At 39.3% G+C, this 14261-nt stretch overlaps 1 protein-coding gene across 4 annotated transcripts in view; it reads left to right on the forward strand.

Annotated features, from left to right (window-relative positions):
- Positions 1-14261, forward strand: part of VTI1A (vesicle transport through interaction with t-SNAREs 1A) — a 277258-nt gene that overhangs the window by 259346 nt on the left and 3651 nt on the right. For 2 of the 4 annotated variants that reach the window (XM_062000777.1, XM_062000778.1), the window contains one exon: positions 13624-13712. Coding sequence is in view for 2 of the 4 variants with exons in the window: in XM_062000775.1 (XP_061856759.1) it covers positions 13624-13717 (94 nt within the window). In the remaining 2 variants the exon portion in view is untranslated. Of the gene's footprint in view, positions 1-13623 lie in introns of all 4 variants that reach the window. The other 2 variants (XM_062000775.1, XM_062000776.1) reach the window with 1 other exon arrangement.

Genomic DNA, 14261 nt, shown 5'->3' on the forward strand with positions numbered 1-14261 from the left:
AGTGTTCAGAAGTGAGTTTAAGCCTTGGCTAGATTTGCTTGAGCAAGCTGTTGGGATTTGCCTTCACCGTTTCTTAGTTCTACATTTTCTAAAACCTTCTGTGCAAAGGATATTGAGAAACTTCTGGACAGCAGTAAACTAGTGAACTTAATTACAAAGTGTTTATAGCTAAATTTGTTAATGAGTCAACATGCAAAAAAAAGGGTATATTTATCCCTGTTTCCTCTTAAAATAGTAGTAAAAAATAACTTCAAAAAAAATCTTTTTCTTAAGCTGTTTGGTGATGCAATTTTGCTGTTCACAAAAGCCCTTTTTCCCATCCGCAAATAGCTACCTTTCACTTTGCCCCAAGGGAAAGGAACATAGCTCAAATGAAGCTTTAGAAAACAAAAAAGATTTTCACCAGTTGTAACTCAGAGTTTATGTATATTCACACATCCACGCAAAATCAAAAGGAAGATGCAGAAGCATTCCTCCAGTCCACTCTGAAAAGTCCTGTCAACCTGTTTCACTCACCAAAATCAAAACAGAGCCCCACAAAAACAACTTAAATGACAAGAAAACATTAGGAAAGCAACATCTGTTTTACATTCTTGGCATCGAGTCTGCCCTTGCAGCACAGGGTCTGACACAGATGTACAGGGTTATGACACCACTGAGTACCGCTTGATTTAGAATGGTGCAGCAGAGCAGAATTAGGGTGCTGAGTTCTTACAACGCTGTGCAAAACTGTGGATCTTGATCTCCTTTGCAGATGTGGGAAGTTTTAGGCATCTTTCCATTGATTGAGCCAGACTGGAGTCATGCTCCTCCACCAACAATTTAGAATTCATTATTGACTGTGCGCTTTCGCACCGTGTGTGTGGTGGTGTCTGTAGAATCGCATTGCTCTGTCACTTTCCAGCAGGGCTTCCGTTGAGTGTAGCCACATTCAGAGAACCTTCCAAAGGATATTACATAGCCAAGCTCTTCAGTTTTAAGGTAAAATTGTAGGAAGGAGAGAGAAATTTAAAGGTGCTTAGAAGAAAGGCAATAACAGCTCCGATGGAATTGCAAAGAATCGATGATTAGGGGAATTTGGGAAGCCAGAGTTGCCAAGAGAGCAACTCTCTCACCAGAGGCAACATGGTTACCTGAGATGGCACTAAAGGAGCAATTCCCTCCCTGTTTGTTTGCCCATCATCTGTGTCACAGAGCCGTGCAGCTGCGGTGACGCTTGCAGTGTGGTCCCCAGCCACTAGATGTCTGTGTGTGCTCTGTGCAGGGGATGATGCCCCTCGTAAACATGAGGCAAAACTGGAACGCAAGCTGGGAGGGAGCCTATTAGTTTGTGTTTATAAGTGTAACATCATTGCTTCAATTAAGCCTACATTTAAAGCGATTTGTGCTGTCTAAAACCAAATTTCAGCATTTCTAATTCGAGGCAAATAAAGAAAAGGTGCTTTTCCTGGTCCACATCTGTTGAAGACATATCCATGTCTTATATCCATGTTCATATCCACGTGAAGGACTGAAATGTAGCTTATTCCTGAGAAAGTTTTGGAGGGAGTTGCTAAGATGTAAAATATGTTCATCTTTTTCCTATTCTGAAACAACAAAATACCAAAATATAAAACATCTGCTCCATAAGTGAATTGTTAAGAGCTCACTAATTCTGCCCTGTATAACCCCAACCACAGTACTGCTGGAGCCATGTTTTCGTATCTGGGTGCATGGAGGAAGGCTCTGCATCAGGTGTCAAATTTAGTATATCTTTTTTAAACAAACAAACAAAACCAAAACAAAGTAACAAAACCTGGAAGAGCAGATCTGGGTACAGAAATCTGTTTCACAGTTCTTTTTATCAAGCAGTCCACGGGCTGGCCAGGGTAGCTGCACCTGTGACCAGCTTCTCTGCAGAGATCTCCCAAGAAAAATGCAAAAGTAATCAGCCCATGTTTGTCTTTCATTTATCTCTGTCATCCAGGAATAAGATACAGATAGTATCAGGAGCAATGAAAGAAACATTCTGATATTATTTTCAAGTTTTTTTGTCTAGACAGAGAGGAGCAACCAGTTGTATCTCAGTGGAACACGAACAGCCCCCCTCCACGCTCACATCCTAGGCTGAAGGCCAGAGGGAGGTAGTAGGCTGTCTATATTTAAAAAAAAAAAAGAAAAAGTTTAAAACCACCACCTACTCATCAGGTGACTGGAGACTGTGGTTGTAAAATGTGCTGCAGGCAGAAGTTCTGAAAAATCCCAGAAAGTGTTGAAAACATCTCTAAACAAGGTATTTTTCTCTTGCACCTTTCTTGCTAAAGGTCCCAATTGCTGCCAAGAAAACTAGTGAGAATGTTAGCTGCCAAATAAAAAATTTATGACAGTGTTTGGCAAAGGATTGTATCACTGCTTGTTTTATACATTTCCACAAGGCTCTTGAAGGCCTGTTGGACACATACGGCTCACTGATCATTGTGCTTTATCTGTTCTTTAATAGACTAAAAAAGCAAGCTCCAATAAAGCTTGGTTTAAACAATACATATTTCTTAATAGCCTCCAATAAGAACTTGCTATGGTGAGCATATAATTTCTAAACAACATTCCATATGTGAAAAAATTGTTTTAAAAGCCCTTTACCTGACAAACTTACTTGTTATTTGAGTCACTTTCATAGTAAAAATACATGCATTTTTCAATTAAAAATGTATTGCTTTTGCAATTGTGCTTGTTATAGTTGGAGTCTGGGCCAATAAACTGCCTGTTAAAACATAAAGAGGTCCATTCAGGCAAAGTTGTGCCTGCCATTTATGTTTCAAAAACCCAGAAAATAATATGTTGGAATTGCATTGCTCACCAATATCAATTAGGTTTTTGGCTGTATCGTTAAATTAATGTTGGGGGAGAAAATTGTTCCGGTGGATTTAGTGGAAAAAAAATACATTTCTGAATACAGGGTTAGCACACCGACAATAATAATTAAGCTGGCCGAAGCTGAAGCAACACCCTTAAAAATATATTCCCCGTCTGAAGGAACAAAATTGTCTTGTCTCTTTCTTTTCCAACCAACTATCAGATTAGGCTTCCAGCTGATAATTAGTGCTGGTTAATGCAGGTCTTGTCATTGGGAAATCGCAAAGCCTGAGCGGTTTACTTTTTCTCATTAGCATGTGCTGCTGGAGGTGGGAGGTTTGGAGCGTGGAACTGCACCATTTTGGAAGGAGGCAAAGAGCCTCCTTTTCTCTCAAGTGGCCAGAAGCCGGTGGGACCCAGTCCTGGCATGCTGTGCCCTTCAAAAGGGACAGCCAGAACAACACAACCCTGCGCTGTCCCAGAGCTGCCCCGGGGTCTTCATGGCACAGCAAAGATTCCAGAGCAGCCGACAACACTACAGATGCTGTCCGCCTTCTGTATGCTTGTGAGTTTCATGGTGTTTGATATAAAGTACTCAAGACAGACCAGCATTAAGAGGATTATTTCAGACAGCATTAGGAGTTAATTTACAGAAGATTAGCTCTAAATCAGGCAGATATCATAAGCAAATTAGCATCAGTTGTAAGAGATTCAGAACCAAAATGTGTGGTGGTTTTTAGTTTCTCCCTGTATGTACTTAGTGGACAAGTAGCATCTTTATTAGTCTCTCACACTAAGGTGTTACATCTCGAATAGTGAAGAACAGGTATACTTTTTTTTCCCACATGCACACTATTTATTATGATGCTGTTTATTGGCAGTGAAACTGCTTAACTCCAAATACCTATCCTCTGCTGAATATTTTATATTTCATGCCATTTCTTCATTGAGTAATGTTTTGTTTGGCCCTAGAAATGATGTCTCCATGGTGTGTTATAATATTTTTAAATAGGTAATATGCAGCTTTACTTCAGAGTGACATACTTAATCCTTTTTTTTTTCTGTTAAAATGAGTCACATTTTAATGCCAACTCATAAAAATGAAGGAGTGTATAAAATGCTACATATTAGGGTGAAGATTACAGCTACTTAAAAATAGCTTCCTTAATATTTTAGCTTGTAAATTATAAATTTGTTTTATTTCCACTGGAGTGATGGTTAATTTCTATTAAAAAGCAGATTCTGTTCTTCAATCAGTTTTCCAGATGTATTTTTCAGGCTGCAGACAGACAGGCATAAGCACCTATCCAGTCCCTTGTCCATATCACGGTTTCCAAAACGCTTGCCCAATTAGTGGAGAAGATGATGAAATGGATAGGGCCACAGTGTTAAAGCCTGTGCCCTGAGTTGTCCGTGGGATTCTGAAAGTTTCAAAGTCTATGAATGGGATTGCTATCTTTGGAGGAATTTGTATTCTGCTCTCCAAGAGATATTAAGCTGCTCAGTCTTCAGCATGCTCCTGAGCATTTGGTTTTTTAACTGGGGAGGGAAGTCTGAGCAGTGTTTTACAGTTTTTTCCTTTCTTGATGGACCAAATTCCTCTTGACAAGGTTGGCCTGAGGTCATGAATGTCTCCCTGTGTTCATTGAAAGAGGAATCTTCGCCTCTTCCACGAGATCATGAAAACTTACACCCACTGTAAGCCAGGCTGGGCTTGCAGGTCCCTCTGGTTGCAAGATCTGCAAGTGCTCTTGCACTTTGACTTTGTGCCCCGTAGTTTTACAGAATGCATGGAGGCTCAGTGTGGTTATTAAACCAAGGTGTCTGAGGTCATAACAAAGTAGAGGCATTTCTGCTCCCCAATAGAAATACTGTAACGTGCTGAAAAGAAAATACTTTAATAGTGGCAAGTATCTCCTGTCAACTAATTTGATAGTTCTCTATTGGGTAAACCATTTGTGAATACATTGATTCTTTTTATTTTTCACTGTTCTGTTTTCACTATTCCCAGGTTTTCTCTGAACCAGTTGGGCAAAAATTGATTTTTATTTGTTCCACTGGCCTTGTGGAAAATTAGCTTATGAACTGGTTTTTATAGGAAAACTCAAAGCACAGAACAGGTTGAAAAATAAGCCTATAGCAGTCAAAATTGTTGTCTGAAATGTCTTCAGACTGGAAGGCTGAATTTATTGCTCAAAACAAGTACTAGCATTGTGGAGGTGTGCAGTCCTGCTCATTATCACTGGAAAAGGGGGAACCAAAAAGCACAGTAAAAAATTAAATTTTAATAATGCTAGTGATATTTTCTAAATCCTTCTTGACAGAAAGATTCTCATTATTTTTATCTGTCTCAGAGTAGGCTCTTTTAATGCCATCTCACAAATGGCCTTAGCCATGATTGTTTTCCTTTCTTTTATAGCATTTGAAAAAAAAAATGAATATATACCAAAAAAAAAAAAATCTATTCTATCATTCAAGGAGTGCCATGAAATGGTAACATGTTGGATAGCACATCTTCAGGAACAATTGCTGCAGATGCCTTCAGGTTTTTACAAAAGAGGTCAACGTTGTTAAGACAATTGCAGAAAACTTGCCATACAAAAAGACGCCCAGTCAAATATGGTGTGATGAGGGGAAAATAATGCAAGCAAAGTGTTTGTGTCCAGTCTCTGGCCTCGTCATGCCTAAAAGCTGCAGATTAGTCATTAATTAAAGGGAGGCAGGGCAAAAGATGTTACTTTCTTCTATTTAAGACATATATTTTAGTGGGTTCTAATGATTGATTATGGAAGTTGATAAAATGCAGACTTTTGGCATTTTGGGTTTTTTTAAACTGCACAGGATGTAAATTTTACTATATTTATCATAAAAGTCAACATACGATCATGTATGTTCTTGTCATTTTGTAGCTTGCATACATTTCTTCTGCTGGAGAAATAATTGCTTTAACTTTGAGTGCTGATGAGGGAGCATGGGCTTTTTTTTTTTCTCTTTCCTGTTAACTGTTTGAGGACCAGGGCTTCATACAACCAGTGTGCTGAAGAATGTCATTACGCTGACAGCTGGGCTATCCACCCTCCCTCAGAGCTCTTTCTAAAGGGCTCGTAATGTTTGCTGAGGCCTATGGTTCTTAGTCATGCTCAGGTGACTAAATGTGTGATTTGTTCTTCTTGATACTTCAGTACCCTGAGAAAGGCTGGTTGGAGATTAATACAACCTTGACTCCTTGCACTTGCAGTTGCCACTGTGCATGTGATCTTCATGTAGATTTGCCAGAGGGATCTGGTGTTGCCTCTGCTTTGCATGAAATGAATTAATCCCCCTCTAGTTTTGGGTGGCGAGTTTCCGTGGCACCAGCAGCCACCCACTGTTCCTCCCAATGACAGTGATAATCACACTGATTCCCTCTGTGGAAGGAGTGGACATAAGACAGGAGAAAGCTGAAGTTGCATCATAACTGTGCAGAGAAATGTTCCCTGTCAAGGCCTCTCATCAGCAGAAGGATACTTGTCATCCTTCAGAAATGTCTTTCCCTGTGTTTTAAAAGAAAAACAATGGATAAAGTCTGGGCTAGTAGAAGAGGTACGGTACCTTTCCCTTCTGCCTTTTTATCTTAAGCCCCACATCCGTGTCTCTCAGTTTGCATGCTGAGAGTGCTCATACACTTGTCTTTTAATCACTCCTGTAGATACGTCTCCTTCCTAGGCTGCTCAGTCCACCCACCCCTCACCCCAAAGACTCCAGTGATCACCTGGGTACTAACTGTACCTCCTGAGATGGCCAGCTCCTTGAGACAGGACTCAGGAAAGCTGTGAAAATCTTGATGGTTACCGTCCTCCGATGCTGTTCCTATAGTTTTGTTACGTTTGGAATGTATTGCAAGATTTCCATTATGAATTAGACATCTCAGTAAACTATTTTAACTGTCAGGTTTCATAAAAACAATTTTAAATTTTAATCCTAATGGTAAGAGTGTCAGAAGACAACACAGCAAGGTGAAAAACAGAGTCCTTGAGCCAAGGAAGCCCGCTGCGTTTCAGGAGGCATTCATCCCAGAGAGAGATATCTCTCCTGTCTGCCACTCCTCAGGAAAAAAAACTGTCAAAGGAGAAGTATATTTGATTCTGGGCAGAATTTCACAGGCAAATATGGGATCCATTAAAAGGAGATGATGAATCAGGGTATTTACTAGCTCATTATTGAGGAACATCTTCTGCTTTACTGGTAAGTTTCACCTCTGGAATACTTCTGATTGATAGGAGATTACAGTCACTTTGTGATACGATAACACCTTTCCTGTATGATATTGCCTAGCTTTCTTGCTCAGGCCTCATGTTCAAGCTTTTAGGCATATTCATCCCTACTTAATCTGTAGGCACCTAACCTAGCCAGCTAACTTAACTGACTAATTCTGCTGGGCTGTGTTTATGGCCAGGAAAAAAGAGAAAGCAGTTCAGAGCAGGACTCCAATTTATATACACAGGGAGCTGAGAGAGATTATCTAGATATAATTTAGGTGTTTAAGGTTGGATAGTATGACTACTTCCCTGCACCTGTTATTACGTGACTCATTCTTTCGTTCAGGGCCCAGGTGGAAACTCATTGATGTGGTTTGAGTGTAATATTATAACTAGAGATTGGTATCCATGTTATTACAAGTAGATAGCCCCAGTCCTTAAGGCTGAACTTTAAAGCCAGAGGATGTAGCACTGCACAACTCCTCAACCCTCTCAGCAATATCTTAGGGCCTCTCTCTTTCAAAATACCCTCCTAGTCAGCTAGAAAAATGCCATCATTTTTTATTCTCCCTTTCTGAGGCTTTAACTTTTTCTGCTCAGTTTTGAGTAAATTTTAATGGATTTTCCCGAGACCTTACAGCCCTTATCCCAAGGGGAAGAAAAGGCTCTTTTGGGGAGGAATTCAGAGAACATGAAATGGGTTCCTGCTGGGAATGGCCTGTCTCCAGACTGGAGATGGAGCCCAGGCAGCATGGCCTTTTTGGCATGAAGTAAGCCGTGGAGGGGTCCCATCCGCTCTCCACCATCCCCCAAAGCCTTTTCACCTTTAAATATACAATGTCAGTTACAATGTAATCAGTTTTTCTGCCTTGAGAACACAAAAAAACCTTGGACTTATTTTCAGAGTTTAGGGCAAGGGAGAGGAAGAAAGAACTTGAGTATTTTCCAGATTCCTCTCCTTTTTTCCCAGGAGCAGCTAGAAGAGGGCCAAGGAGCTGTATGCTGCTTATGCAGACATTCTTTTTCGCTGGTATTTCTGTTTGCTAATTTCAGTTGTTAATGATGAAAAATGTCTAAGTAGGATACTTGCACCCAGCTGTAATTTTGCAGACCTCTCTCACTCTTTTATTTCAGTAGGTTGCCATGTCTTTCTGTTTTGCCGCAGCCTGTCTAGTTCTTTTCAGTTGCTTTTATTTAAGAAAAGCATTCTTAAACCTAAAGATGGGAAAGATGAATAGTGAACAGCCCCCAGATACCCTAAACTTAGAGGTTTATCGTTATGTATCTAAGGCTTTGCTTTACCAGTTGTAACATTTTATTCCCCTGTGTGGGGTCTAGTGCTTCCATTTGAAAGCTCCTGATATATCATAACAAGGATGTTCTTATATATAGTAATAATGGTGTCTGTCCAGAAGCTATCTGAGTATAGCTATGTTACTTTAAATTCGCATTTAGCCTTGCCTGGTATGTATTTGCCTATGTGAGTAGGCAAACAAGACTTTGTGTTTGTTTGAATTTGCTGATTTGCACATGAATATTGGGCACTTAAAAATTACTTACCACTGATTTGCATGAACCTATTTGCTTGCATGTTAGCAAAAACTGCTCTTCACAAATAAAAGGGCATCCAAACATGCAACAGCCACGAATTCAAAGTGACCATTTAAAATGCTGTCTTCTATACAAAGAACAAGCCTTTCTGCCCAGTAAACTGATAGGAATCGCTTCTAGTTAAATGTTAAATACATGTATTACAGTGAAACACTGTTGGACAGTGCTCCATCATCAATCAGTCTGTGTTCTTGAGGACACTATTTTTTGAGATGCTTTCTTTAAGAATAAAGCCCTGTGTTGTAAGGAATGTGTGCTAACTGATCCCCCAAACCATTTGTATTTTTCTTTATTTGTATCAGTGTCAGAGTTGAGCTTCTGCAAGAAATTTTTGCAGTATTTTATTTGTAGTCTTCATTATTTCAAGTTAAGGACACAAAACTCTTTGTACACCCAGAATCTGCACTGATTCGTTTATGTCCTGTATTTTGTTAACATGTTACCATGATTGCTAATTTTCATGACAATTGTTATTGTACCATCAGTGCTTAATGGCAAGGCATCATTATTCAATGCTGGTCAATCAGGCACTAAGACATGTGCAAGACATCAGGCTGAACCCATATAGATGTCGTGCACTCCCCTGCTAATGAATGCAGTTTTGTAAAAAGGTTTAAACACGGTTGGCATCCTTAATGTAAGGTTTGCAAAAGCTTATTGGGGAACTGCTTTGTGTTTATACGAAGCAGATCTAAACATGTCACAAACAGAGTTAGACCCATTGTGTGCGTGTGTGTGTGTGTGTGTGTATGTGTGTGAAGCTACGGAGAGGAGCGAATCATTTTGGGTTTGGAAATGTGGAAAGGCAGCATAATTTCCACCATGGTGGAAGCAGAGGGAACTGCTTTGCCAGGAACATCACTGTTTGGTAATGGATGTGGGACTTGTTCTCCAAAGCAGTGGCCACTGTGGGCATTAAAGAGACAATCCCTGAAAGCGGATGGTGTTCGTCAGCTCACACAGTTGGTGCTGGCTGGAGGGAGCCTTCAGTGCAGAGAGTTGAAGGTTTAGCACTGCAACCACAAGCCAAGAGAGGAAGTCAGACATTTAGAAAGGAGAAGCCGAAGAAAACAGGAGTGAGATGCACTTTATGCACTGTTAGTCCAGAGTGCTCTTCCCGTGCATCAATTAATGTTACCCTCGCATCTGCTTTAGTTACTGTTTCTATGTGGATTTGCACCCAAATGTTTTGGACTGCTGTCCATCATAAGCTAGATGGAACTTGGTTTGAAAGCAGAGATTTTTCATCTCTTCTAACTCGAAGGAGAATGAGCCCTTGTGGTCCTGGAGTATGAAAGGAACAGTAGACATTGGCTGTTAACGAGCTCCAGCACGCTGGGCTCCCGCAGAACTTGGTGTGCGTTCGGGACCTAAACTGCATCAACTAAATGGTTAATTCATCTCATATCAACAGCACTATGATTCATAATGTAAACTTGAGGAATCCTTGATGTTTCAGTCACACATTCCTCTTAATTTGGCCGTGCATTCTTTTAAAGCTACAGTGTGCTAACTTAATAAAATGCAGCATGCAAATGCACAAGTTTTTGCCTTCAGGCATTTTAGCCATGGATGTTTCAATGGGTGTCTTCTTTCAAGTATATATTCTTTCTTAAATTATTTACCCTGTAAACATGCTTTGCATTTTCAAAGAAGAATCTGGGCTTCCTCATTCACCAGATTTTGTTGAATTTAAGGTGTAAGTGAGATAAAAGAGTATCATCTGCTTCTTGTGAGCATGTTAGCCTTTGGGATTTTTTTTTTTCTAGTGAATGTTAGGCCCCATTTTCTTCTCCTTTGGTATTATCGCTCCCTCCCCCACTAAAGACCTTGATGCTTTGCCTAGAGCAATACCCACTGGCAGTGTCTGGCTGTGACAGTACTATAGGCTTCCCTACAGATGGGTCCTGCCAATGCCAACCATTGTTCTACCACTGTGAGCTGGCTTGACTGTCTTGGATCACTCAAAACTCGCCTTTCCTCTTGATTTTTTCTTTACTCTGAAGGGTCGCCCTTGCCTGTTGACTTTGAGATCTGAAATGTGCTGACACCCAGAATTTGTGTTCTCTGTCTGATCAGCAGCTCCCAGACCCAGACTTCAACATGCACTGATCTCTAAGCTCTTCTCAAGACTGTCCTGCTGCTACCAAGTGCCTCTGTCATTCTCCTCTTAGCCCCCATCCTTCTGGTAGTTTGCAGTTAGTTTGATTTTACTTGCTCCCTTGAAAGTATAACTGTAAAAGTCGATGTTATTCTCTTTTTTTTAAAGGTATAAAATTAATCTTTAACTGTGGGCTTGAATATTAAAAGTATATAATGCTTTAGTGTAGGAGTCTGTTGATAACATCCATCCTATTTCATGATTAATTTGTTCCTTTTAATATGATATTCTTTTGCTGCACTGTGCAGGCTAATTCAGATTCCTGGAAATTGAACTTTGATATGTATTTCCTAGATTCACGCCATAAGTGAACCTTCAATTAGCAGATACAGGTGGCAGCATGCCTTGCTCAGTGTTCTCTTCACAAGGATTTGAGAGTCGTGGACACTTGCAATCGAGTGTGTACTACCAGAATATTAAAAATAAAGCATTTGAAGGATTTGATGCTGTTTAGATTTGTCTTTAATTTTAACTCTCAGACGACAAAATGCTTTTCCACTGGGCCAGAGATAGGAGGAGTTGATTTAAACACTCAGTATGTTATGTATGCCTTTGCCTAACTATGTGTTAGATTAAGCAAGTTTCACTCACAGTTAATCCTTTGTAAATTAGCATTATGGATGCCTTGGGGCCCACATCCCACAAATAAAATGGTTGTCAAGCCAGCTGCACTGTGTATTACTTAAGGCTGAATGTTTTAAGAGTTTTCATGCTTTTAATCTATTTCACTGCTGAGTTTCAGTATTGCTAAGTGTCTTTTCAGGAGTGATGAGGCTGAGTGAGTAAATATATATTCTAGTTTTCATGCATTTGCCTGGGCAAATCGTTCGTTATCAGGTGTTTGGCAGAGAATGTCACACCCTGCCACAAAGGAGAAGCTTGTAAATTCAGGTGTTAAACTGGAGTGCAAACCAAGAAGAACCAAAAGCCCTTAATTAGCTTTATTTTGTTAGCCTACTACACTTTTTTTTTTTTTTGAGAAAAAAAAAAGAGAAAAGTGAGAAACATCCCTCCCTCCTCCTCATCCTTTTGGCAGAGTAAATATTGCCTGTTAAGTTTGAATTAGCTGTCATCGCAAAAGAATTAATGCTGTGGTTGAGCCTTTCTAGTGAGGAAGGGAAAAATAAACGAGACAGATCTTAGTTCAGCTTTAAGTGATAAATGAGGACAAAGCAGCCCATTCATCTCCTGCTAGGAAAGTGGACACAAACACTAAAGCAGTTTTGCGGAAGACGTGTCAGCAAATGTGATCATTTTGTAACCTGTCAGGAGGATAGAGAGCTAGTCCTTTTAGAGTGTCACAGGGGAGGGTGTCTGTCTGATGTGACAGTTTTCAGCCATCCATTTACTGCTTTTCCTTTAGGTGGGGGGTAAGCAAGGAGAGAGCTGGAGTTGGTTAAAACTGCATTTTCCTTTACACTTTCCAGTACAATTTCTATGTATATCCACCCACATCCAAATGAAAAACATTTACCAAGGAAAACTCCCCTCTGCTCTCTAGAGTTTCTTCTCTCTCTCACTGCTTGAAATATGCTCATTTTCACACATTACATTGCCTGTCTTCAAGTTGGAGCCTTGCACTTGGTTTGATGTTTCACAAAACGCAGTTTTACCTCTTCTTACCTCTGTTCAGTTGGTGAAGGCTTTGGTTTGGTTTGTTTTGATTTGGTTTGGTATGCAGAAACACAAGAAAAAAAATTAAAATCAATTAGGCTGCTTTTGTTACATTTGGTTGTTGTCCCTTTTTTGTTACTATATTTCTCCAACTCTGGTGATGTACTTCATGTACAAATATGTGCAGCAAAAGTTCCTGTTTCGTGAAGAGCCTCTGAAAATATGCGTCCTGCTCTGTGAAGACAGAATAACAAACGCTGGATTCCTACGGTCCAGAATCCTCCTGTAAAATGCTTCCAAATCTACTGTTTGTTGATTTATTCATTTTAATCGACCTATTAATTTCAGGCAAAATCTGAAGCAAAGTGGTGTCTGATTTTAAAAGCAGGGATTTCTCCCAACAAATGATCGAACACTGTTAAGACTTTCTACTTCTGGCATCTTTTTATTATTACTCATTTCCATTTTTGTATACTACATAGAAAATGTAACATTTGCCTATTAACATAAGTAAAGGTATGCTACAGAGACAGGAGATGCTTTTACAACATAAGCTTCACAGTTTGACACTTGCTTCTTTATATCATCCTTTTCTTCAAAACTATCTTTTATACTTTTCCCTTGGTATTTTAGTACAAGTAAGTACCTCATTGATATGTGTTTCCTTGAAATCTTGTACCTTAATAGTAAAATCCCTTGAAAATTAATAAATTGTTTCTGTTCAGATTAAAAGAGCTGTGAAGATTTCAGAAAGGCTTTAAAAAAAATGTAGTGGTATTTACTATTAGAGACCACCCTGCTTGGATTGCATCAGCTGAGGACTAATGATTTTGTCTGTTCTTAGAAGGTTAATAAAATGTAACATGATGTATTTTAGTTATTCTAATATGTATAGAAGTGTATGTGTAACTAAGAAAAGTCTAATTCTTTCCTGAACTTGGATTTAATAGCTACAGAAAGAAATGTTTGGAAGCACTGGAAATTGAAAGAAGTAAAAAATATTCAAGATACACAGAAACCCTCAATTTGTAGTCATATGTCTTTTCTCCAGCACATTTACCTGTGTGCTTCTTCTTATGATTTTTATATATATAAATATATATCTTCAGCTATTTTATTTTATTTTGTTTTATTCACTTCTTTTTGGTCTCTTCTGCTTTTTTTCAGGATCATACAAAACCGGATTTTGATGGTCGTTCTGGCAGTCATCATCATCTTCACCACCATAATGGCTATTTATTTTTCTGTCAAGGGACGCTGATATCTTTGTTCTTCACTAAAGAGCAACAAACTGCTTGTTCTGAGTAATTAAGACAAAGTGGTCACATGAATCATTCTCTTGCACTGACAGAATCTCCCTCTCTTTTCCACTCTTCAACTCAGGTGCAAGTGGTGTAAAGTATTTTGTATTATTGATGGCATGGTTGATGGCATGTGGGGTTGATTATTTTTTCTTACCTTTTTTGTCTTTATCTGAGTGTTTCCAGAATCTTAATATTTGCTGGGGTGAAGGTTTGTTCTGGTATTAAAAAAAAAAACTTAACGAGTAGAATTCTACCCCAGACAATTAGCCTGTAAGTTACCAGAGTTTAGGAGGGAAGAGGAATCTTTGCACTTTTCTTGTGCTATGCGAGGTGTGTGAATATCAAGCAGTATTTGACTTTCTGTGATATAGAATATAAGTAAAGCAGAGACCAAATGATGTAGAAAGTGAACCCGTCTCCTGTGACTAACACCCAGTCGTGCTTTATCGTAATAGACATAACCTGATTAAGAACAGTAGCTAGTTTTAAAAAGAGAGCAAC

The sequence above is a fragment of the Colius striatus genome, chromosome 8 (assembly GCF_028858725.1).
Source record: "Colius striatus isolate bColStr4 chromosome 8, bColStr4.1.hap1, whole genome shotgun sequence".
Classification (NCBI taxonomy): Eukaryota; Metazoa; Chordata; class Aves; order Coliiformes; family Coliidae; genus Colius; species Colius striatus.